The sequence below is a fragment of the Mus musculus genome, chromosome 17, assembly GCF_000001635.26.
Source record: "Mus musculus strain C57BL/6J chromosome 17, GRCm38.p6 C57BL/6J".
NCBI lineage: Eukaryota > Metazoa > Chordata > Mammalia > Rodentia > Muridae > Mus > Mus musculus.
This window is the reverse complement of record NC_000083.6, coordinates 49,455,639-49,481,016: the sequence shown is the minus strand read 5'-3', so window position 1 is coordinate 49,481,016 and position 25,378 is coordinate 49,455,639. Positions and strand designations below refer to the sequence as shown.

Below are 25,378 nucleotides of genomic sequence, written 5' to 3'. Positions count from 1 at the left end.
CAACCATCACACAGGCTGTTGGATTGGAAGATGACTCGGGGTCCTTCCTGTTTTCATGGTCCCCAAGGACACAGAGTGAGAAGGGTTGGGTATGGAGACCTGGGGAGGCATCTGAGAAGCCAATGCCTGGATAGATCAGAAATCAGGGTCTTCCTCAGGGGAATAGAAATGCTTGCCTTCGAGGAAGAGGTGAGGTGGCTGTCAAAGTCTTGTGGTCCCTCCTCTCCTCAACAGGCTCATCAATGAGAATGAGGTGAAGCAGTGGAGGGACCAGGCAGAGAAGTTTCGGAAAGGTGAGAGTGTCTGCCTAAAGCAGCTATGCTCCCACTCCCCGTGCCCACCATCCCGCCTGGGACCCCAGTTCTCCCCTCTCACTTTCTCTTCGGGCCCGTTTCCCTCCAGAACACATGGAACTCATGAGCCGGCTGGAGAGAAAAGAGCGGGAATGTGAGACAAAGACACTGGAGAAGGAGGAGATGATGCGGACGCTCAACAAGATGAAGGACAAACTGGCCCGCGAGTCCCAGGAGCTGCGCCAAGCTAGGGGACAAGTGGCAGAGCTGGTAGCCCGACATAATGAGAGCTCAGTACGCGGGCATCACCCCCACCCCATTTAGATAGTTCAGCCAGCCCATTGAGTGTCAGGTCTGAGTGGGAAGAGGAGGTGTGGGGGAAAAGACAAGAATGCCCAGATGGGGGAGAAGAAAAAGGACAATCTTGGGCCACAACCATAGTGACTCTTTAGTCCACATGGGTGAGCCCATTATGCTAACAAATTAGAAAAAAAAGAAAAACTTCCTCTGGATGATACTGTTCCCAGAAGTGTGTCTTGCACGAGAGAATGCAGATAGAATTTCTGTCCCTTCCTTTTGGCTGGATGTCTTTGTGCAGTGAGGATCCTGCCCTGCAGAATTCCTCCTCCTGGTGCTTCACATTGATGGTTTGAGTGCATGCGTGAGCTTGTGTGTTGGTTGCAGAGAGAGAAAAGAGGGTAATGTGGAGACTCTGTTAGCTCAGATGTACTATCCTGCCTTTCTTTGTCTTCCCACAGACCGGCCCGGTGTCCTCCCCACCTCCCCCTGGAGGTCCACTCACCTTGTCTTCCTCCAGGACAACCAATGATCTGCCTCCACCCCCACCACCTCTCCCCTTTGATAGCTGCCCACCCCCACCCGCACCACCCCTCCCTCCCGGAGGGCCTCCCATCCCCCCAGGTGCCCCACCCTGCTTCAGCTCAGGCCCACCCCCATCTCATGACCCCTTCTCCAGCAATGAAGCCCCACTCAGGAAAAAGCGCATTCCCCAGCCTTCACACCCACTGAAGTCCTTCAACTGGGTCAAGCTGAATGAGGTAAGTCAAAGTTCTTTGCATAAAGCATCTTGATTCACTTTCGGGTCAGGCGTTAGGGTGGGTGTGATGGGTGCTGAGAGGGCTTTGCTGGAGTTAGGTGGATCACTGTCACCACTGAGGACACCAACACTGGGAGAGATGCTTGTCAAAGCCACTTGCCAATGAACCCATGTGTGCTGAGGGTGAGTTGAGAAGCAGACATTAGGGAGATGGCTCCGTGGGCAACAGTGAGCATGAGACGCTGAACTTCTCTAGGCATCAGCTTGACCTACGCATGCTGCTTTGTGATGGGCAGTGAGGAAGCCACAGGACAGAAACACATGAGCAGGCAACCAACATCCCAAGACCCCGAGCCAGAAGCTGTGTGGAAAGCAAAAGATGTTAATTTGTACTTGCAACTTGTAATGTGTGTGTGTGTGTGTGTGTGTGTTTTAATGTAGTAAGTTAGGGCCAGGTGAGATGGCTCAGTGCATAAAGGTGCTTGCTGCTAAGCCTGGCAACCTGACTTGAACCCCTGGAGCCCAGAGGTAGACGGAGAGGACAGACTCCTGCAAGTTGACTTCTGACCTTGACACATATGTGTAGTGGCATGTGTGCCTCCCCCACAAAAAATATAAAAATAATTTTAATGGAATGTGAAGGACTAAGTAGATAACTCAAGTTGGGAAAAGTACTTGTCATGCAAGCCTGGGGACCTGAGCTCAATCCCTAGCACTCATGAAAAAGAAGAGGGGGAGGAGGAAGAACAACGGAAAGAGAAAGAAGAAAGAGAAGGCAAAGACGAAGGAGGAGAAGAGGAGGAGGAGGGGGGAGGGGGAGGAGGAGGAGGAGAAGGAGGAGGAGGAAGTATAAGTAGTAGTACTGGACATGATAGATTGGGCTTGATCCCAGCTCTGAAGAGGCAGAGGCAGGAGAATGCCCGAGGCTCTCTGTCCAGCCAGCCTAGCCTACCTGAGTTCCAGGACAGTGAGAGACACTGTCCTTATAAAGGCGAGCAGTTCCTGAGGAACACCACCTGCAGGTGACCTAATCTACACACTCGCCATACACACATACACGTGCAGACATGCCTCCGTATATGTGCATCCACACCCATGTACATGTATACATACCCCCATAAATATATTAAAATTTTAGGATGTGGCAGGGATTGAGAAAATAGAGTGGTGGGATGTTTCAGCCAGTGAAGAGCTTGTTGTGCAAGCCCAGAGACCTGGGTTCAGTCCCAGAAACTAATGTGAAGGGAGAGGGAGAGAACCGACTCTACAGAGTTGTCCTCTGACCGTCACAAGCACATGCTGTAGTGCACAAATGCCCTGTGAACACACATCATGCACATCACATACACACAACAACAAGAAAATACAGACAAGATCATCAATAGCTTCTATGATATTGTCATGTCCCAGGAACCTAGGCTAGAGATGACAAGAGTGTTGGAAAAATTAAATTGGAGCATTTAGGTGGATATACTAGGGAAATATGATGAAAGTTATGATGTGGTGATTATGAGAAAGGTCTGGGCCCTGGGATGCTTCCACGAAGGAATGAAAGGCTCGACAGATGTGGGAGACAAGCTGTATTTGGGAAGCAGTGAAGATTGGGGTGACTCATCTGCCATTTTGGATACCCAAGTGTTTGAGCCACTCTATCTTTGCTCTGACCTCCACAAGAATACAAAGGACTAGGAGCTTTAATCTCATGGGCCTCCCTACCCCAAACCCTGTATAGGAGACACTAGGTCCCTGGATTGCCCCATTGCTTCAGTTAGCTCTTCCCCCTGCCTTCCTGACTCAGTTCCTATCCCTTCCTCTATCTCTGCCTCAGACCTTCCTTTCCATGAGCCCAGTTTCTTTTTCTTTTTCTAGTCTCTTCCTCTATCCTACATGTGTGCTCCTGAATGCACTCGCACATGAGGACACACACACACACACACACACACACACACACACACACACACACAGTGGTTGTTTCCACCATGAAAAGAATCTGTCTGTGTTGGCTTTGGCCAGTTGCCTGTATCCCTTGCTGCTGTGAGCTTCCTAGCCCAGCATTCCACATGAGGGTCCCTGGCCCTCGGAAGGCCACAGGAATGTCTCCTCCCTCTTGACTCTGGCCTAGCCTCCCATTTTCAGAGTTTAAGAAAACAGAAGTGAGTGAAAGGTACACTCTCAACTCTGAGGAGGAGAGGTAGGAAGGCGTGTGAGGGAGGTTGCCTGCTGGCCTCTAGACAGATGCAAGTAGGTGACCGGGTGATTTTAGTCCCAAAGACTAATGTTCTAGATGAGAAGAGGATTCTTGGAGGTGGGGCTGCATAATGAGGAGTGCTCTTCTATTCTCTGTTTGCCCTCTGCACTCCCATCCTCTGGATCATCAACACATTGTTACATGATTACTAGTACAGTTTGGGCTTCTATTGACCCTAGCACAAGGGTCCTCCAAAAACAAACAAACAAACAAACAAGCAAATGGGATGGTACCTCAAAACTGAGAGCTGGAAACTGTAAACTTATAGGTCCATTGCAAACATTAAAGATGGAAATACCTTCCCTGGCTCTGACCGGCGGGAACTTGAGATAGGTTTTGCTGATCTGAGCAGAGTTACTACATGGGGCCAGCATGTCCCAGAGTTTGGCACATGTCCTCTTTCTGGGAACTGAGAAAAGTGGGAACAAGGTATTGGGAAAGAAAAGGACCATCTCAGATCCAGGAAATGTAGTCTATGCACAGGCCCAGACTATCCCACATACATGTGAGCTGCAATGCTTTCAGGGACTCTATAAGAGAACAGGCCTGCAGGGTGCTCTCAGAGTATTGCCTTTGGTCAAATAGGTGCCCCAACTCTCCAGCCCTTGCAGTGATTTCTCAGATACTTCGATGTGGCCTCACATGAAAGGGAGAGATGACAAAATGTCTTCTGTCTCTACCAAGAGTATTGTAGAAGAGGGATGTTGGAGAGGGGTGGTGTTATTGGACTCCTTTCTGGAAGTCTGAGACATTGGCCACTGAAACATGTGCCTTTGGGGATTAGTGATGTTAGGGAAATCTTGGTGGCTCTGTCACAGAAGAGCCAGGCCAACCACGATCCTTCTCCTTACTCTGAACCTCAGGAGCGTGTTTCTGGCACCGTGTGGAATGAAATTGATGACTCGCAGGTATTTCGGATTCTGGACCTGGAAGACTTTGAAAAAATGTTCTCGGCATATCAGAGGCACCAGGTAAGATTTGGACCCTCTGGTCTCTTAGATATTGACTTTCATATCTTGACTTGCACACATGTGTGCACAGGCGCACACACATTTGCATGTACACGCTCACACACATACACAGAGACACAGGTACACACACAGACACACAGACATACACACACACACACACAGACACACAGACACACAGACACACACAGACACACACAGACACACAGACACAGACACACACACACAGAGACACAGACACAGACACACACACACACACACACACACACACACACACACACACCTTCCTACACAGATGTTAAGGCTATAGGGAAGAAGATGGACGCTGCTCTGTGCTACTTCATGGGATCAAGACTGGGGCTGGGGCCTGGAAGGCCCTGCTCTGCTCTGTTGAGTCTCTAGCATGTGATGGCCAGTTTCTCCAGCCACAGAGAATGGAAGGGTACGGGGTTGTTTTGCAGCCACATACAGGTCTAAAGTGACAAGCACTTGTAGGGACCACCAGGGGTACTGATTGTCAGCCCCTCACCTTCCAATACTGAGTGGCTTTGAAGATGTGTGGGGCCCTGGAACCTGAATACAGCTCTCATGCCTGGGGGCCTTCCACAGATCCACTTGGTGATGAGCATCAGGGGCTCTGTGCCCCTTGCTGTCTCTGCATGTCTTCTAAGGTTTGCATGCTTGTTTCTTCATCTCTGCTTGTCCCAGGACTCCGGCTTTGAGGATTTCTGGTATACTCAGGGGTCCTGTGCTCTGGTTGGTGACTAGTTGCTGAGGCCTGCCTTCAAGAGGTCTGCAGAGGGTCTCCTACTCTGCTTTTTACCAAGTCCAGACCTGGAGATGACTCTTCATGAGGCCATCAGGGCCAAGGTCATGTAGGGCCCAGCCAAAGGAGCAGTGTGGAGTTGACACTCTAGCCCTGTCTTGAGGTTCCAGAGAAAATAACTGATTATTTATTTGATTTAAAAATGTGGGTGCCTGTGACATCTGATCCTCTGCTCTTAATTCCAAGCAGCATTTTAGCTCATGCTGTGGTTAAGCTGGCCTGGTCATGGGCAGCAGTCAAGGCTGTAGAAGCTGGGAAGAATTATATGAACACCTGTGTCCTGAGCAGGACGGGGTTGGGCAAGCCCATGTCTCCCTTCCCTTGTGAGTCATTATCTGGGCTTTTGGACTGGCCTTTCCAGACTCCAAGACCCTGAGCTGGGATGGGAGACATGTAGGAAAGAATCCATATGAGGCTTAAGGCCTCCCAACTTACTGAGAAGTGAGTCTGTCTTAAAATCCTCTGATTCTCCTGCTTCCTGCTGCTGGTCTCACCCCTCATAGCTCGCCTGGACCTTGCTCACATCAGCATCTAGAACTAAAGTCAAACTGGAGTAATGCCAAAAGCGAAATTTACCTGCTGGCTACCTCTCTGTGTCTTAGGGCCCCAGGCCTTGAGCCATGGAGCAGAGAAGGGTCCTGAGTCCTCTATGTTCTAGGTAGGGTCTGAGCCCATGGCTTCAACTCCATCAGTGTCAGGAAGAAAGACTCAGGACAAACCATGCTTCCCAGTCCTCTTAGACATCAGATAGGCAAGGAGAAGGGCAAATTCAAGGTCATCTGCTTTTCCTGACCCAAAGATGGGGACCATCACAGGCTTCTGATTCAAGTTCATGGACTGATACAGAGTTCACCTGGGTAGAGGAACACCCTCTGTCCACTCAGCAGGTTCTCAGCAGAGGCAAAGGAAGAACTACTGGCCAAAGATCAGGGTCCCAGTTCTCATGTTTGGGGACTACTTGGCCCAACTGGGTGCCTCACTGGTTCCCAAGTGACAGTATGCCTGGTGTTTGTTTCTTTGGGTTCTGTGGGTGCATGTCTGCCCTGAGCTGCTGTCCACAGCTCTTTCCGGGTTCCTGTCTCCTGTTCCTGGGGACACAGAGGACAGAACAGTTACCAAGGAAGCCCACACTTGTCTTGATGTTCTCGAGTCCCCTGCCTATTGACTAACATTGTGCATGTTTAATTCTCTGATGGCTGTGGCTGCTGCCTGCCTAGGAGCTGATAACTAATATGATTCTCAGCAGGTGAGTCACTCTTGGGGCTCTGAACATTCTGTCTCTTACCCACTGTCTTGGGCTGTAGCCCAGAACTGGGTCCATGAGAGAAGGCTTGCCTGCACAGTCTTCAGCCTTTATCACTCATCCATGTAGGCTTGCATGCAGGAGGGGCCCCAGAGAGAGAGAGGAAATGTGAGAGACGGAGGGGCGGCGAGCAGACCTCTGCCAGCTGTGGAGGCGAGTGCCCACAGAACTGAGAAGGCTTCTAGGTCTATGGTATCAGCTACAGGTGCCAAGGCAAGGCTTGCCAGCATGACTACACATGTTGGGCACTGCACAACTCCAGAGGGAAAAAATCCACAAAGACAATGGCGTGCCTGGCTGGCCCTGGAGTTGTGTGCCTTGGAACATGTGCTCTGGGGAAGTCCCTAGCTGTGTGCTAGAAAGGCTCCCGCATCTCTAGCCCGGGGGGTTCCAACAGAAGGAGGTTTGGGAATCTTTGATTTCTACCTACTGGTATCCCAGAAGTGAATTCACTATGGATTCTGCCTCTGATTTTTCCATATGGCCTTGTAAAACCCTTTAGTCCTGCCACACTGAGATAGGCGGGAGGTCTCCAGGAGTTAGAAACCATGGCCTTATGAGGGTTTGAATCCCTTGGGGAGGCTCTGGGTGGGTATAGATGTCTGCTAAAGCAAACCATATTGCCTGAAGCCACAGAGATTAATTATGGCTTCCATTTGGACCGCTCCTTTCCTGGCTTTCCAAGAGAGGCTGAGCTCTAAGAAGGAGGACCCTTCACGACCCTCCATCTTTTCTAGCCCAGGGTGGTCCTACATCCTCTCTTAAGAGTTGGTGGTTAAACACCTTGCCTCTCACATCTTCTCTTTCTCTTTCTTTACGTCCACTGGGTTAGGGGCATCCCCACATTGAAAGAAGGGTGGGTCTGGGTGGTGGGCATGAAGAGTGGGACATCAACCTCAGTGGTTCCCTTTGTAACTCATCATTTGCAGAAAGAACTGGGCTCCACGGAGGACATCTACATAACCTCCCGCAAGGTTAAAGAGCTGTCAGTCATCGATGGCCGGAGGGCCCAGAACTGTATCATTCTTCTCTCCAAGTAGGTGCTCACCTGTAGCAGGGAAAGGGACCCTCCCCAAAGCCCAAAATGGGTAGTGGAGGGGCTAGGATGTGGATAATTCAGTGGCAGAGTGCTTGTGTGACTGCCTGCCCAGCGTGCACCAGGCCCTGGGCTAATTCTGAGCACTGCCGAACAACAAACTGAGTAGTAGACACCGAGCTGCAGGCCTGGGGAAAGGTGGTAGAGGAATGTGGGGGGGGGGGTGGTGGTGATGCTGGTTCTCTGACATCCCCTGGAGGAGAGAGGGGTGGGTGCTGATCTAGACCTCTGCCCCGCAAGCCCATGTTAAGCAGCGGCATTAGGCTCTGCAGACAGGAAACAGCCCTGGCCATGAAGCTCCAGTAAGCATCTGCCAGCCAGCGGAGCTGCCCTAAGCCCACGGAGGACCCACTGTGCTTAGGCCTGGGAGCCGCATGATCTCAGCCTGCAAGCATTTCCCTGGGCTTAGGAACAAACAAGCAGTATCTGTGTTAACAGCACAGCTTCTGTGTGGGGGCCTCCCCCAGGCAGGGTCAAGGGCACCGCCCCAAGCTCTATTCTTAGTGCCGCCTACGGCCTCCTCTGGGACATCTGCCCCCTTTGCCCTCCCACAAGTCCCTTGGCCTGAGTTTCTTCCATTGAGTTGAGTGGGGGTGGGGATGGGGGTGGGAGTGGGGGGGTGTGACTGGTTCCCTAGAGTCCTCAGTGGTTGTATACCTGGAGGGGTGGAGAACAGCTATGTAGGTGGATGAGTGGTCGGGGGGGGGGGGAGATGGGGGGATCCTGGAAGGCTAGTGGGAGCTGGATGGGAACTGGGTACTCCCAGAGATGGAGAGTTCTGCTGCCCCCTGTTCTGTCCTCCCGTGGAGATGCTGAACACATCTGAGGCAGGAGGGAGGGGTGGAGGAGGAAAAGGAGACTGTCAGAATGCCTCTGCCTGTCTGTCTTAATCTCCTGTGTCTCATCAGTTCCGAGGAAGCCCAAGCAACGCAACAGGGACTCAGGCTTCGATGAGAACTGTAACACTCATTATTGGATATATGGAGTGAATCATATTTCCTCTTTATTAAAATTAGACTCTATTATGAAGTTGGCCTGGGACGGCTTTGTAGAGGAGGCGGGAGAGCAGGTTCAAAGTGAGGGCTGGAGAGGAGAAGATGAGGCCATACTGTATAGAAAGAAATCCCAGGGGCCGTCCCGAGGGCCAGGCCAGACTGCTCAAGGTGGATTCGTTATAGGCTGAAGCTTTCTAATGATGAAATACGGCAGGCCATCTTGCGGATGGATGAACAAGAAGACCTCGCTAAGGACATGCTGGAGCAGGTGAGGACCCTGAGGGGAGGGGAGGCTGCCAACCTGGGGGCAGCCATGCTGCTTTCTACCCCATCCCAGAAAGGCTGAAGCCCTGGGGTCGAAAAGACTTAGATCTGAAGGCACTGAGGAGGTTTCGAGAAACTCTCCTGGATTAGCCTTTCCTACAGAACAGACCACCAGAGAACTTCGTGGTCCCAGCAAGGTCTCAAGGAAGAGTCGGGGTGGCAGTGGTCATTTCCTCATCTATTCTTCACGTTAATCCATTGATGGTGTCCTTTAAGAAAGACCCGGCAAGTGGCAAACATGCACGCTGCCAACTGAACTTGATTAAAACGAAGAGCACAGTTGTCAAGCATGCACGAAGTCCTGGAGGTCCACAGAAACTGAGTGTGGTGGTGCACATCTATAATCCCACACTGGGGCTTGAGGCCAGCCTAGGCTTCATGAGACTCCATCTCAAGAGATGAGCTGGGCCACTGAAGGGAGGATGACTCAGCAGCTAGGAGCACTCGATGCCTGCACAGGACCCAGGTTCATTTCCTGGTACCCATATGCTGGCTCACAGTCACTTATAATGCCAGCTTCAGGAGATCAGACTCCCTCTTTCTATTTCTGTAGGCACCAGGCACACACATGGTACTGGCATACATGCCGACAAAACACCCATACACATAAATGAAAATAAATTTAAAAATATAAAAAATGAAGAAAAAGAGCCAGTGTCAATCAGAGAATGTGTCCCCCCCCCCCTCCGGGGATAGCCAGGCAAAGTGTAGATAGCATTTTCCAAGAGTACATATAACAAATGGTGTGTGTTCCTGGTAAGGAATGCTACAGATCAGTGAGAAACTCGTGAAAGAAGCAGTTGCTGAAGTCTTGAACCATCGCTTTATGGAAGACAGTGTCTGGCAGCCTGTGAGCACCTGGAAGGTCCCAGGGTCAGGAGTTGCCAGAGAAACAGCCAACCACAGCAGAGGAGCGTCATACTCCCATCTGTTAGCTAAAATTAAAGACTGACAGCCACACACTGGTGAAGGAGTAGCAGAACTGGAATTACCATTCATCATACTTTACAGAGCCATTGGGCATGCATATTAAGGCTAAGCATGTGTCTGCCCTATTACCCAGGAATCTCACACTTAGGTACATCCTGAAGAGAGGCCACTATAAATATTAAAAGACATACACAGACACAATTATAGTAACTTGATTTATTAAACCTCCCAGAGGGCGAGCAACGCAACTGATCATTACTAGGGAAGTAGATAAACTGACTGTGGTACATCCCTTCTGTGGAATACTACTAAGCAGGAGATAAAGACAAACCAGTGTATACAGCATGCGTGAATCTTAAAGGTTATGTTGAGTGAAAAGATGGGAATTGGGCATAGTGATGTTCTGTGGCTATGACAAAATCCCTGAGACCAGTAAATCTATAAATAAGAGTTAACTTGGCTCATGGCTCTAGAGGCTGGGAAGGCCAAAAGCACGGTGCTGGGTCTGCTTGGGCCTTGTGAGGTCTTAGACTGTACCAAAGCATGGTAGAGGGCATCACAGCAGGAGACAGAGCAGATGCAACTCTTGCTCTTATCAGGCCACTAATGTCATTGCTGGGGTCTCACTCTTGTACCCTCATCTAATCTGAACTATCCCCCAAAGGCATTCCTGCTAGATGCCATTAACATGTGAATTGGGAGGTTCCCGTGTGTGTGAACCCTAGAGGGATACTTTCCAACAATGACTCAGGGGTTAAGGCACAGGCTGCTCATATAGATGACCAGGGTTTAGCTTCCAGCACCCACTTGGAGGCTCACAAACCTCTGTAACTCTGGTTCCAGGGGACCTGATCCCCTCCTCTGTTCCCCACAGGCACTGCACAAACATGCATTTACATACTCGGGTAAAATACCCAAGCTCACTACGTAGCCAGGCTGACCTCCAAACTGATGGGTAGAACAGGTTGGCCTCAATTTGCTAGGTAACTCAGGCTTACCTGGAAGTTGGTATATAGATGAGGTTGGCCTTCAACTTGTTATGTAACCTAAGCTACCCTCAAAGTTTGGTATGTAGCCCAGGCTGGCCCTGAATCCTCCTGCCTCAGCAGGCCCCTCCTCATACTGAGCAGAGGCAGTGCATGAACGTCTCTATGTTGAATGGACTGTGCATCCATCTGCTTCCCGTATGACTCGCGCCCGCTCTTTGCAGCTTCTCAAGTTCATCCCCGAGAAGAGCGACATTGATCTCCTAGAAGAGCACAAACATGAGATTGAGAGGATGGCGCGTGCAGATCGCTTCCTCTATGAAATGAGCAGGTCAGTTGGGAACGGGGCACGGCAGGAAAGAGGAGGTTCAGGGCCCAGCTCTGACAGTAGGGCACCAGGTATAGCAGGAGAAATGGGATTCAGGCAGCAGCTCTGGCCAAGGAAAGGGAGGGAAGAATAGCCCAAGAAAAATCTGGGGCTACCTTGGAGCCATGGGCTCACCTGTGACTTTGTCCACCCTGTCCACAGGATCGACCATTACCAGCAACGGCTACAGGCCCTGTTCTTCAAGAAGAAGTTCCAGGAACGCCTGGCTGAGGCCAAGCCCAAAGTAGAAGGTAGGGCTGGAGCCTGCAGTGCACACCTGGAGAGTGGACGTATCTGGGGATTGATCGATGGGGCAGAGGGAAATATCTGCCTTCCCCTAACCCCAGAGAGGTGCCCAAATCAAGTGTAACATGTAAAACTATGACATTTAGATTTTTCATCAGGGTTTCATGTGGTCTAGGCTTCCAGCTTACTAGGTAGCTGAGGCTGGCCTTGAACTCCTAATCTTCCTGCCTCTGCTTTCCAAGTGATGGGACTATAGGAGGGTGCACACCACCAGCTTGGAACTATAATTATTATAGAGAAATGTTCTTGTCTAGGTTGGCTTACATGCCAATCACATGATGCTTTCCTTTGCCCTGGGATTGGCTCCCAAGAGGTGTGTGTGTGTGTGTGTGTGTGTGTGTGTGTGTGTGTGTGTAAATAGGAATATAGCCAGCATCCTTCTTGGGGCCTGGCATGCCCAGAGTCATCCATTCTGTCCTACTTAAGAAGCACTAGGTTCACAAACTCAACTGGCATGTCTGCTTAAATGTGAGCTCATCGGGAGGTCCCTAGAGGTGTCTGGGGGATACAGACCTCCTCTATCACCATTGCCATTTCTGAGATCCTTGAGGAATGCTGTAGCAGTGTAGATGTTTGCTGTCTTTCCAATTGATACCCTTCCTCCTGTCCCCTAGTCACTCACTGTGTCAGAGAGTATATCCTTGGGGCTGCCTGTGAGGACAACAGAGGAGCAGGGCTCAGGAAGTGGTGGGAACACTGGAGGGCAGGATGGTAGACAGATATGTGCACCTAGCAAGGCAGAAGCAGGAGAAACTGATCGGGGGCTCACTTGGAGTAAGGACAAGACTTACAGGGCAGAACAAAACACAACAAACAAACAAAACAAGAGACTGTCTGGGAGGCTCAGGGTATCAGGCTAGGTGTATAGCAGAACATAGGCGCCCCCTGCTGGGGCATAGCAGGACATAGGCGCCCCCTGTTGGACATTCTCGGAGATGCCTAGTTCAGAGAGCAGGCTGGGGCTTTCTCAAAGGCTGCCTTGGGATTTCTGCAGTAGGAGTTTGTAGAGATAAAGAAAGCAGTGTTTGGCATGTACACACAGATGCATGCAACAAGGGACCTGCAGATTGTAATAAAGAATAGATCAATCATCTCTGTGGCATCTTCTTGCCCCGGTGGTGGGCAAGGCCTTATTATCATCTATACCCTCTTTTTGCTGCAAGCATTAAGGCTAGGGTGTGGGTGGTTCACTAATTATGCATCTCAAGTCAAGCAAATGTGTGTGGTGGCCATTTGGAACTATGGAACCAGAGTAGCTTAGGCACTGGAAAGGTTTCGTCTTAGACTGTTCGTTACTCGAAGGAGCAAGTACCTAAACTCTAAGACTCAGCCAGGATGGGCCATAAAGTGTCTTTAATATCAAGCTGCACGGAGAAAGACATGCTGGAGAGAACAAAATATTTGGGGGATATCAAACTTCTATAGCTGAGATCCAAAAGACATCTGTCCACTAGGGATGGCTGCTATCCTTGAAGGGCTGGGGAGCGGTGCCTGAAGGCATACACACATAAGCCATGTGAGGAGTTGAGCTTCTAGGTCTCTCAGAAGTATTCCTGAAGTAGCTAAGACAGAGCCCACCTCAGCTGGGTGCTGAGCTACTGACACCCACCTCTCGTCCCCCAGATGGGGCTCCGGGGGAAGTTGCTTCAATGTGGTTTTCCGGGTTTGACAAATTTCCCAATTCCCCTTTGAATATATTCTCCCTATGAATACATTCAATGCTGAGCACACCAAAATCACCAATTCTCATTACAAGTAGATGCACTAAATATAGCCTGGGTGAATGTGCCGGCAAGTGTAATATCTTTATGAATGCATTCATGCACGCATTATTCTTGCGAATGTCTGAAATGTCAGCTCTGCAGATGGGAGTTTTCTCATCTCCTGATTTCCTCTCAACTCTTATCATTTTCTGTTTTGCCAACATTTTTAGCATTTTTTAAAGGCTATCCCTTTGTAGATTTTTCAAACAGCTCATCAACCTTAGAAAAACTATCCCCAGCCGTGTAAAATTGCAGAGGAATTTTTGCAAGTAGGTTTTATTTACTTTTTTTTTTTTTTTTTGGAAAATGAACTTTTTTATTGAAATATGGCACACACCGACTATAACTGTTCATTCTAGGTGATTCGTAAGTCTCTCCCCTTCCTGTCCGTGTAATCAACTCAGGTCAAGAAGCTGAATGTGCTCAGGCTCTGTCTGTGTTTCCCTTCCCATCCTTTGCTTGTGAGATTCCACCGTAACGGCTGAGCCGTTCATCAGCCAAGCCCCCTCCCCCTGACCCCTGATCCGGGATCTCTCTACATAGCCTGACTGTCCTCAAACCTACTATGTAGGCCAAGCTGGTATCAAACTCACAGAGACTCTCCTGCCTCGGCCTCCCAAGTGCGTGGGCGGATTAAAGGCATGAGCCGCCGCCACCTGGCTCCAGCTCTTCTTTATGTCCTCCTTCCAAACATTCAAATAATGTCACCCTCCAAGGGAAGCTTTTCTCACTCCACTTCAGAGATAGCTTGATGTCTGGATGAGCCTTTCTATTTTGAATTTTCTATAAATGGAATGGTGTTTTATGAGTGATTTTTCCATTGCTTTTTTTTTTCGGTTTATGCCTTAAGAATCCACCCCCCCCCCCCAAGGTGGTGGTGGCTGTTGAGCTAGGCAATGTGTGCCTTAGCATTTGCTAGGACCCCAGTGACAAATAGCTCCCCCTTGGGAGTGTGAGGGGACTGCAAAGCAGTCCCACTGGAAGGTCTGAGCCCAGTATGGATGCTGGCATCCCCATGGCTGTATAAACGGAGCCCCTTCCCAAATCTTCTCCAGTTTATATACTCTAGGTCCCCATACCCTGCCCCCAGACCTCAAGGTCATGCAACAATTAGGTCAAAATTACACACAGGCATCTGGGGGCATGGATAGATACATGAATGGGAGTTCCAGGACCCTGGCTGCTCCCTCCTCCTGTGTGGGAGCACCAACAGTCAATAAATCCAGTGGGGACTATCATTCACAAGCAACTATCACTAAACTGAAGACAGTGGTCTTGGGGGACTTGGAGGTTAGTGCTGTACAACAGCTTAGCATTCTGGGTTTGGATTCTCCCTAGAGCTACATGTGGAGGGTGGATATTCAGTTTTCAGCGCTGCATTTTATTCCACTACAAGGCAATTTACGCGTTCTGGTTTGTAGTTTTGAAAACACTGGGCTGGGAGAGCTGGGGAGACGGCAAATTGGTAAAAGGCTTGCAGTATAAGCATGAGGACCTGACTCCAGAACTCACATTTCCAAATCCTGAGAGCTGGGCTTGGTGGCACACCTGTAACCCAGTGCAGTGGATGCTGATTGACAGATCCCCGAGGCTCCCAGGCCAGCTAGCCTAGCTGAAGGGGCAAGGTTCATGTTCAAGAGGAAAGGTGTCTCAAAAACAAGGTGGAGGGTGATTGAGGAAGACACACCTCATGTCAGTCTCCAGCCTCTATATGAACGCTCACACATGTACACACACACACACACACACACACACACGTGTGTGTGTGTGTGTGTGCATGCACGCTGGGAACAATCTAAGTGTGCATTCACAACAGGGTTGGTTTTAGTCCATAGAATGTGCCTATGTGGGATATGTGTGATCTAAAGACTTTCTGGACAACTCACACTTATTTCTTATTTTTATAATATCTTCTTCATGACTACTTAGTTTTTTAACTTGTCTTTGAAATTTCCTGCAAACTTTTTTCTGAGGTTTTCCTTTTTATGTGATAATGTATTTGTGTTTGCTGTGTGTGTGTGTCTGTGTGTATGTGTCTGTATGTGTATATGTGGCATGGGCACATATGTATGTACAATGCACCCTCATGAGCGTGCATGCAGAGGCCAGAGGAACCTCAGACATGAGGTGCCCTCCTCTCTTTCTCAACCTTGCTTTTGGAGACACAGTCCATCACTGTACCTAAAGCTAATCCTCTGAGCTGCACTGTCTGGTTAGTAAGCTCCCAGGATCCTCTTGCCTGGCTGCTCCCCTCTCTCTCATGGCCTTTTCCATTGGTGCTGAGGATTTGAACTCAGGTCCTCTGGCTTTCATAACAAGTGCTCCCACCCACTGGGGGCATCATCTTTCAAGCCCCAAAGGCTATTGTTTTATCTTCATAATGAGCATCTTCAGGAATCGTCAGACCAGCAGAGGCAGAGACAACTGGGTGGTTTAGTCCTCTTACTGTTATCTCTGAGCACAGATGCTGCTGTCCCCTGAGAATGGTACCCTTAGATTGTCCTCTGACCTCCACATACAATGTGCGCATCCATGCACATCCATACACGTATGTATCCACATGAACATACAATATAGAATTTCAAAATGTGTCAAACATCCCTTAATAAAAATATTCAGAAAGCACAAACTTTATTAGGTCTAGGGAAATTGCCATATTCAAGTATGTTTTCACGAAAAATATAATAACCTTTATGTGCATGACAAGATATTCTAAACCCTTCTATGCGGTTGTCTACTCTGGAGCCACACTAGCTTTGTCCTGAAGGTGTGGAGGGGGAGACATGGAGGAATCAGGACCGGAGTGCATAGTCTCTGCCTGGAAAGGTAGCCCCTTGCATCAATCTCCTGGAGAGCCAGAGGAGAGGCAGAGCCTGCTGCCCTGGCTCTGTCTGCAGCAACCCGCGCTGTTCTCTTCTCTCAGCCATCCTGCTGGCCTCCCGGGAGCTGACTCTCAGCCAGCGCCTGAAGCAAATGCTGGAGGTGGTCCTAGCCATCGGCAACTTCATGAACAAGGGGCAGCGTGGCGGTGCCTATGGCTTCCGGGTAGCCAGTCTCAACAAGATCGCTGACACCAAGTCCAGCATTGACAGGTGGGGACCAATGAACTTCCTCGTCCTGTCTCACCCCATCTGAGACTCTCCCTCTCTCCTCTGACTCCTTTCTACCTCTCCATTCTGGCTCATTCTTAGATATTTTAAAGAATTATTATAGTGTGTGAATGTGTGTGTGTAAACACACATTTGCACATATGCTCTCACACACACATGTGCAGTGTGCATGGGTAGAGTTGTTGGTCGGGGCCAGCAGAGGGTATTGGATGCCCTGGCACTGGAGTTAGTGGCATTTGTGAGTGCTCAGACCTAAACTCAGGTCCTCTGGAAGAGCATAAAGCCCTCTCAGCCACTGAGCCACTCTCTCTCTGGCCCAGTCATTGCTTTTGCCTTTCCTCCACACTCCCTCTGGTTTCCTCTGCCCCCCCCCTCCACTCTCCAGTCCCATGACACAACTGTCACCCACAGGAACATCTCTCTGCTTCATTACCTGATCATGATCCTGGAGAAGCACTTCCCAGATATCCTGAACATGCCCTCAGAGCTAAAGCACCTATCAGAAGCTGCCAAAGTCAAGTAAGCAGTCCCTCAACCCTTCCTTCCTCGTGGCCACACCAGCTGGCTCCCCACCACCACCACCATTTGAGGGGATGCTTGGAATGAGCAGGGTCTCGGGGTATGCTTTTAGGAGAAGCAGTCAGAGACGGTGTTTCAATGGTGATTCTGGAAATACCAAAAGAATGGAGAAGTGAACCATGCACAGAAAGAATGACACTAACAGAAGCAATAATTGAGACAATTGCATTCTGGGCAAATGGAACTTAAGCCTAACAGGGAGGCAGCATAGAACACCCTCTCTGGTTATTCCATGGTGGGCATTAGGGAGTGGGCTAGCCATGCAGCACACTGGCTAAGTAGCCTGGAGGGAGGTGGTGGCTATAACTCTAAAAGGCAGAGGTAAAAAATGCTCATATGGGTACTGGAGAGATGGCTCAGAGGTTAAGAGCACTGGATGCTTTTCCAGAGGACCCCAGTTCAATCCCCACCATCCACATGACAGCTCACAACCATCAACAATTTCAGTTCCAGGGGATCTAATGCCCTCTGGCCTCTTCTGGCCTCCTCAGACACCGGCACACATGTGGAGCACAGACCTATATGTAGGCAGCACACACACACACACACACACACACACACACACACACACACAGAGGGGGGAGGGAGGGAGGGAGGAAGAGAGAGAGAAGGAAGGAGGGAGGGAGGGAAGGAAGGGAGAGAGAGAGGGAGAGAGAGAGAGAGAGAGAGAGAGAGAGAGAGAGAGAGAGAGAGAGAGAGAGAGAGAGAAAACTTTAAAATAAGCACATTTTTTAAAAAGCCCAGTCAGATGGAAGAATGGGGCTCCTGAACCATAGTGGACAGGACATCTATAGCATCTGCTAAGGTCATGAGTCTTAATCTGTGGTCTGTGAAAAACAGAAGCACTAAGGGTAACAGCCATCAAACCTTATGTGAGATACTCTGTGCTATAACAAAACACCAGAGACTTAGCAACTTATAGAAATTTGAAGTGTATTTGACACATGGCTCTGTGGAACTGGAAGCCTAAGAGCTGCTACTATAGCATGGCAGCGGCATCCCAGGCTATGACAGACAATGAAATGTCACGGTGCCATCTTGGAGGCTCCACCATCATAACTGACCTCATCATATCAAAATTATCCCTCCAAAACTCTACCTCCAAATACCATCCACATGCTGTTAAATGATAGCAGACACTGCCTAATTGTAATGGAAAGAAAGAAACCCAAGCCAGACACCAGGGGGAGGAAGCTTTTGACAGGGCTTGGGAGATAGTTCCACAGGTAACAGGAGGGTCTGAGTGCCATACCTAGAACCCAAGCCAAAACCAAAATAAAATTAAAAACACAAAACAACAATAAAATACTAGACGGCTCCTAAGAATTGACCCCAGTGTCTGCTGACTTCCACATGCTTTTGCGCACACACACATGCACACACACACACACACACACACACACACACACACACACACACGAGCTTTGTGAGACACAACATCTGGAAGGACCTATGGAGTGAAGCTTTCTACTGACACTTTACAGAATTGCCAACAGGCACACAGGGCAGGGCAGTGCCGTGCCACAGCCACAAGCCACATGTCAGGGGCCTAAGCGGGGGCTAGGACTCAAGGCCATGGTGCTTCATGGTGCTCTTTCTCTGAACCATCCCATGGCCCCTCACTTCCAGAGCTGATAGGTTCTGCCCCTCCCTGTCTCCCACAGCCTGGCAGAGCTGGAGAAGGAGGTGAGCATTCTCAGGAGAGGCCTCCGAGCAGTGGAAGTGGTGAGTGCATGCCAGGCTTGGTGAGAAAACTGTCCGAGGAAAAAGGCAATGTTAGTCTATCACTGGGTCCAGTGCCCACCCCCAACCCAAGACACACACATCTCCGATGGAGGAAGCCCTGTGTGGTACATTTTGATGACCCAGGGCTCCTGAATGGGAGGGGGAGACAACAGTAGTGGAGAAAGCCTTCAGGAAAAGTTCTTCACCTACTTGGGGTTTACCTTCAGACCCTCAAAGAGGGGCTGTCTGAGCAATGAGTGGGATATGTTCACATATTGGACTTAACCCTAAAGCTGTCATGTGCTCATGTTTGATCATAGTGAATGAGGAGGCTTCAGAGGGTGTCTATCAGTGTGGCAATGGGGAACTTCACCCCCCTGAGATATTCTTCCTTACATTCCTTCCCTTCATGCCTGAGCTGGTAGAGGCTCTGAGGGCTTGTCCATTGATGGGGACTTTGGTATCTTAGTCCTTTGAGGTGGCTCAAACAAATCAACGGAATAGCTCGTATGAACAAAAGATATTTACCTCTTATAATATTGCAGGGTGGGTCATTCGAGATCGAAGTCCTGGCAGGACCAATGTCCAGTGAGGGCCTGGTTCTCATAGGTAGCACCTTGCCACTGTGTCCTCACCTTCTACAAAGGACAGACTTCTCTGGGACTCTTGTATAGGGCCACTAAACCCATTCACAAAAGCCTTATAACCTAGTCACTTGACAGGAGTGTCCAACCCATTACCTGTAGGCCATATGTAACCCAGGAGAGCTATGCATAGGGCTGACACAAAACCACAAACTTACTTAAGACATGAGAATTTTTTACGATGATATTTTCCTACACTTGGTTGTGCACTTCCAAGTGTGCACTTTGTAGATGACAACATTATCTCATAATGTCACAAGTGTGCATCCACCTGCAAGATCCCACATCCTTGTTTCACCTTAGGATCTCAGTTGAGGACTAGTGAGAGGGCACAAAGGCTGGATCCTGGCAGCAGGCTCTGGCCCTGTGGCAGCCATTGCTGTTTTCCTGTCTTCATAGCTGATATGCTCTCTAGGACATCCCCAACATGTCCCTGTCCCTCACACTGGAGAACTGGAGAATTCCCATGGGCCTTCTGTGTCTGCCATGGGTGGTTGCTTCCATTTTGACAGTCCTGGAAAGTGCTATTTGGAATGTAGATTGCTGCCCACAACACAGTGGTGGTGATAGGCAAGGGAAAGGTGCAAATGGCTGTATAGACCGACAATTCTCCAAGTCCTGGTTACCTTTATAATTAAAACCCCAGGCGTGGTGTCAGCTTTCCCCGAAGGCTTGTGTGACATCCTGTGAGTGCCAAGAGGCACGCTGTAGCCCCTGAGCCCCATCTGTCTAAAACGTGCTTTGTTCTCCCTTCGCAGGAGTTGGAATATCAGAGACACCAGGCACGAGACCCCAATGACAAGTTCGTCCCTGTCATGAGTGACTTCATCACAGTGTCTAGCTTCAGCTTCTCAGAGCTGGAGGACCAGCTGAATGAGGCCAGGGACAAGGTAAAGATGGCCCAGTGCCCACTCTGACCGCACTGCTCCTCAATACATCCCTTTCTAGAGCTGGCATCTTCACCTGGTCCTACTGTGGACACAGACAAACCCAGAGCCTCAGACCCTAGAGAATTCCCACCTCCTCCCTCCCCCCAAGGCAGTCAATGACAGCCTCACACTGCAGATATCCCAATCCACTTCTTAGGCAGTCAGACACCATAAGCATCATTATTAAATTTTATTTTTACACATGTGTGTGTGTGATCCTGTATACATTTATATGGAGGCCAGAAGTCAACCTCTGCTCTCATTCCTCGGGATCTGACTGCCTTATTTTTTGCAACAGATTCTCTCACTAGGACCTGGGGCTCAATGATTAGAGGAGACTGGCTGGCCAACAAGTCTCAGAGATCTTCCTCTATCTCCCCAGAGTTGAGATCACACCAACACACCCAGACTTGAAGTGCTTGAGATCACACTCGGGTCACAGTGTTTGCATGGCAAGCACTTTACTGGAGAAGCCCCACCCCAGCCCACCACCAGTGTTTCACAATCCCTAGCCTACCTACCTTATGGGTTTGCTGAAAGTTTATAGTCCCATTCAACAGATGTGAACACTGAGAATCAGAGGGTTTTGGTCACTTGGGTGAACATCATGGGAGCCCAACTCAACCTTGAGCTTGCCTCTGTGTGGATGCGTATGGACCCATGGGTGAGGTTCTTATTCAGGAGACCCAGGGTGGGGCTAGACAGCTAGCATTTCCAGCAAACTTCCAGAAGATGCACAAGCCTCTGGTCCAGGAGGACTATACGTGTAGTGATATGTTTCCTAGATGATATTGTGAGCTATGCTAAGACAGAGTCAGAGGGCAGTGTCTGCTCCAAGTAGAGTCAGCTGCTTCTTTCTGTCACTCCACTTCACTCTCACAATAGCATCAGGAAGCTGATCTCCATTTGACAGATGAAAAAGTTGAGTCTCAGAGGGGATAAGCAGGTAACCCATCCCCTGAGTCCCCCAGTGACTAGGTGTCCTGTGAGAGCCTTTCCCATTCCAGACAGGGAGGTCCTGACGTTAGAAATGTCTTGCCCTGGTCAACATCTCCTGATCCCATATCTACAATATAAAAAGACCCAGAAGTGGCACAAAGGTAGACTGTCAAGTAGTCTCAACCTATTTATCCAGAAGTCAGTCCTCATGGTTTTTTGGGGTGGGGGTAGTAACAGGGTAGACAAGGAATGAATAGCCAATGATTGTAAAGTTTCCATTGGTGAACCCTAGGGTTCAAACCACCTGTCTCGGAGGCTACAAGCCCCCAGTTTGGACTGGGCTCAGCTGGAAGCAAACAGGCAGCAGGCTTGGGCTCATTATGCCTCCACCCATGTCTTTCACAGTTTGCCAAGGCACTGACACATTTCGGAGAGCAGGAGAGTAAGATGCAACCGGATGAATTCTTTGGCATCTTCGACACCTTCCTGCAGGCCTTCTTGGAGGCCCGGCAGGACCTGGAGGCCATGCGGAGGAGGAAGGAGGAAGATGAGCGGAGAGCACGTATGGAATTCATGGTGAGCCGGGGCCTGGCAGGGGACAGGATGCAGCAGAAGTGGGTGTTGGGGGAATGCTGCTTAGAGTCTGGGAGGTAAAACAGGAGACGGGCACTTTCCAGGATGCCATTAGCCCTGGAAGAGACAACTCCTAACTTGGGAGAGACCATGTAAGGTGGGGAGAATGGGACATCTTGGGAAAAGAAAGAGTGGTCCCTGTCAGGAAGTATGCCCAGGGTAGGGGTTGCCACGAGCTGGGATAGCATCCAAGAGGGCTGCCGGAAGCTTGCCTGTGTCCTTGAGACGCCTCTCCTTTCCACTCCCAGTTGAAGGAACAGCGTGAGAAAGAGAGATGGCAGAGGCAGAGGAAGGTCTTGGCTGGCGGCGCCCTGGAGGAGAGCGGCGAGTTTGATGACCTAGTGTCAGCCCTGCGCTCTGGAGAAGTTTTCGATAAGGACTTAAGCAAGTTCAAGCGCAACCGGAAGCGGCCCGGGAGCCAGGTTCCGGAGGTCACCCGCGAGCGGGCCATAAACAGGCTAAATTATTGACTTGGAGACTGGGGACTAACCACAGACCAGCAAGCCTGGAGACAGGGATTAGAAGAAAGGAGTTGAATAGTAAAAGCAATGACTTAAGTGATTTTGGAAAACTGGGTGTCGGAGCCCTGGGCTGGGTCCTGGGTGTCGTATGCGGCTAGACCGGGTGTCTCCCGCACTGAAAGAGGGGTCTTTGCTTGTCTCCTGTATATTACCCACTTTCATCCTTGTTCTGTACGTCTCTGTCTGTGCCCCTCCCCCTCCTGGCCATCCTTCTCTAAGACTAGCTTGGGCATCCCTGATAGGCCCTCCCAGGCTGGGTGACACTGTTCTCCACACCTCATGTTGGCACAGAGCTGTTTAAGACCCAGGAGACATTCTTGTCCCAACATTTTGTACATTAAGTATATGGTGATGGAGTGGAACCTGAGAGCCAGCAAGCAGTAGGCTCCTATCTGAAAAGACAGCTCAACGGAACATGGATCTGGGATGGGAACCAGGGGGTTATGTGTTCTAGCTAGATAAGCTCTAGTCTGTTCCAGAAAAACAGGACCAGGGCCAGCAAGTGAATTAGTTATCTGTCTGTGCCTTTTTCCTACACCAAGTCCTAGGGCCTCACTTCTTCCCCGGCTACCTCCATCCCATTTACTGATTTCTGGTCTCCACATTCCTCTCCGATTCCCAGAACTCTGGCTCACCATCAGCTTATAGTGTGGCTCTGGTAAGGAGTGTCCAAGAAAGACTGTCGTCACCTCACCAGACTCAGGCATAGGCCCCAAGGCAAACCCCAAGGTAACCTGACCACTGTCTTGGAGAGAGACCTCAGGTCCCCACCAGAAGGTAGCACTAGAATGCTTCACTCGCCTGAGAGTACCCCATCTACCATCGCTCTCAGCTGACCCTTGGTGTGCTACAGTGGCCCCAGTCTCCACCTGCAGGTCACAGGGAGCTCCCAACACTAGGCTGCAGCTGGCCTTGGGAAATTGTTCGTGAGGGCTAGAACTACCCCCCATATTTAACTGTCACTCCGAGGGAGACAGTTAGACAGGGGGCCTGAGAAGAGCTCACTCCAGGGTCTGCCCCTACATTTGTGCTGTTCCCTTCCTCAGTCTCGCCGCATGGGGTCATTCTGGCCCCCTTTTCACACTCATCTTCTGTCCTGTCCACCCATCTTCAGCTGTGTTGATGGTATTGGTTGGGTGGCACTGCTACATCTAGTCACATTTCTAAATGGAGCACGGTAGGATCAACTCCATGTAGGTTTATTGTTAAATGCACCCCTATTCCCTCTCATCTTGAGACCCATCTTGCCTGATTACCATCCACCAGCTCCTGGCTCTTCTCTCTAACCCACTGACTTGATCAAGGTTGTTGCTAGTGACTGTGGGCTGCTCGGTCTTGGTTCTGTAACTGCTTGTCTTCCTACAGGAGCTTCCCAGGGGGATGGGGCCATAGTAGTTGTGGGGAGGAGAGACACGGGGCTAAGCTGGGTGCGTGCATTGGTTTGAAAGGGATCTCAGCAAGTGGAGGCCTGGCCAGTATGGTGTGAAGAAGCAAGCCTAAGAGCACAAAAGACTTCTAAGAATGGCTATGGAGGAGGGCTTTAACGCTCATCTGCACACTCAAAGAACCTCTCCATCCTTGCCCCCACCCCACCCCACCCTTCAGGAAGCAAGCTATGAGAATGTAAAGGCTGGTGCTGGACATCTTCAAATCCTCTCTGAAACTGGCTGGGATGTCAGGCTACCATGCGAGGGCCAGGGGACAGGGATGGACTATATACTGCCACCGGACAGGCATGGCTGGGCCTAGTCTTCCCACACGCACCAGGAGAAATAAGGAAGATGGAAGTTGTTGAAGGGACATGTTGGCTCTTCAGAAAAGCTGCCTGGCATCTCTCCAGAGCCCAGCCTTCTCGCCCCCAAAGAATTCTGCCTTCTCTATTTATTATTTTCTATAGCTTCCCAGTGGTTCTGGTACTGTGTGCCTTTGTAACCAGATTCCAACAGTGCTTTGGACCATGGACTGTTGTGGGTGACTCAGCAGGAAGTGAATGGTGCTCAGTGGAGGTGGATAGGCTGGTCCTCAACGTTAAATGATGAAGTCTACTCCCAAATATCCACCCAACCTTCCTGCCGCCTATGGGCCAACCCCTCCAGCTAGTCTTGTGCACAATGTAAAACTCATAGTCCAGCCAACACACCCTGTCTCAGCAGCAGCAATTTCCCTCCCAGGATGGAAGTTTGTTCAGGGGTTGGAAGGACAACTCTCCAGGTGGGTGGATACAGGCATGGGCTCTCCCTATCCACTCCTATTGCCACCAACTGGGGAGCTGCAACAACCTCCCCTCCCCAGGATATCTGCCAACCTTCATGCCAAGGCTGCTCTCACCAGCTGCTGCAGAAGACAAGCAAGGTCTATATGTACAAAACTCTACAGCGTTCTTTTTACCAGCACCCTTTTATAAGAATATATTGTAATACTTAAAAAAAATATTAAATCCATCCCCACCCCTAGCCTGCCTAGAAACTTTTCTTCCCGTGTGGACTCAGGTTGTGGGCTGTGCTGGAATGGGCAGAGCCAGTGGTAGGCTGGAGCAAGCTCCTCCCAGTTCCATAAGTGCCAGCGTACATTTTCTGGAAACTTGCAAGCCATTTGAGGTTATGTGGCTAGCTTGAGTCGGAAACTCTGTCACGGGAACCTGTTCATCTTTTAAAGAGCCGATGGCTAAGCATCCATCACCATACATACCTCTGTACAGAGCAAAGGGCATCTCCTCCATCTGAGAGAAGCTGCCATGCCAGGCCACTGTTTGGGGTGCGTCAACTAGGAGTCTCTGCTTCCCAGGCCTTAGCTCAGAGCACTTGTGATAGCTACAGCTGAGTCTGGGACTCCTATC

General features: G+C 50.0%; 1 protein-coding gene across 14 annotated transcripts in view; it reads left to right on the top strand.

Annotated features, from left to right (window-relative positions):
- Daam2 (dishevelled associated activator of morphogenesis 2) overlaps positions 1-24,995 on the top strand; it is a 108,438-nt gene extending 83,443 nt beyond the window's left edge. For 9 of the 14 annotated variants that reach the window (XM_006525083.4, XM_011246706.3, NM_001379371.1 and 6 more), the window contains 15 exons: positions 235-293; positions 403-587; positions 1,052-1,351; positions 4,462-4,569; positions 6,765-6,848; positions 7,625-7,731; positions 8,970-9,054; positions 11,251-11,357; positions 11,556-11,644; positions 16,386-16,554; positions 16,984-17,091; positions 18,816-18,876; positions 20,279-20,410; positions 21,794-21,964; positions 22,270-24,995. In XM_006525083.4, the coding sequence (XP_006525146.1) occupies positions 235-293; positions 403-587; positions 1,052-1,351; positions 4,462-4,569; positions 6,765-6,848; positions 7,625-7,731; positions 8,970-9,054; positions 11,251-11,357; positions 11,556-11,644; positions 16,386-16,554; positions 16,984-17,091; positions 18,816-18,876; positions 20,279-20,410; positions 21,794-21,964; positions 22,270-22,491 (1,987 nt within the window). In that variant the 3' untranslated portion in view covers positions 22,492-24,995. Of the gene's footprint in view, positions 1-234; positions 294-402; positions 588-1,051; positions 1,352-4,461; positions 6,639-6,764; positions 6,909-7,624; positions 7,732-8,969; positions 9,055-11,250; positions 11,358-11,555; positions 11,645-16,385; positions 16,555-16,983; positions 17,092-18,815; positions 18,877-20,278; positions 20,411-21,793; positions 21,965-22,269 lie in introns of those variants that run through there. The other 5 variants (XM_006525090.4, NM_001008231.2, NM_001379372.1 and 2 more) reach the window with 5 other exon arrangements.
- The last annotated feature ends 383 nt before the right edge of the window (positions 24,996-25,378 follow it).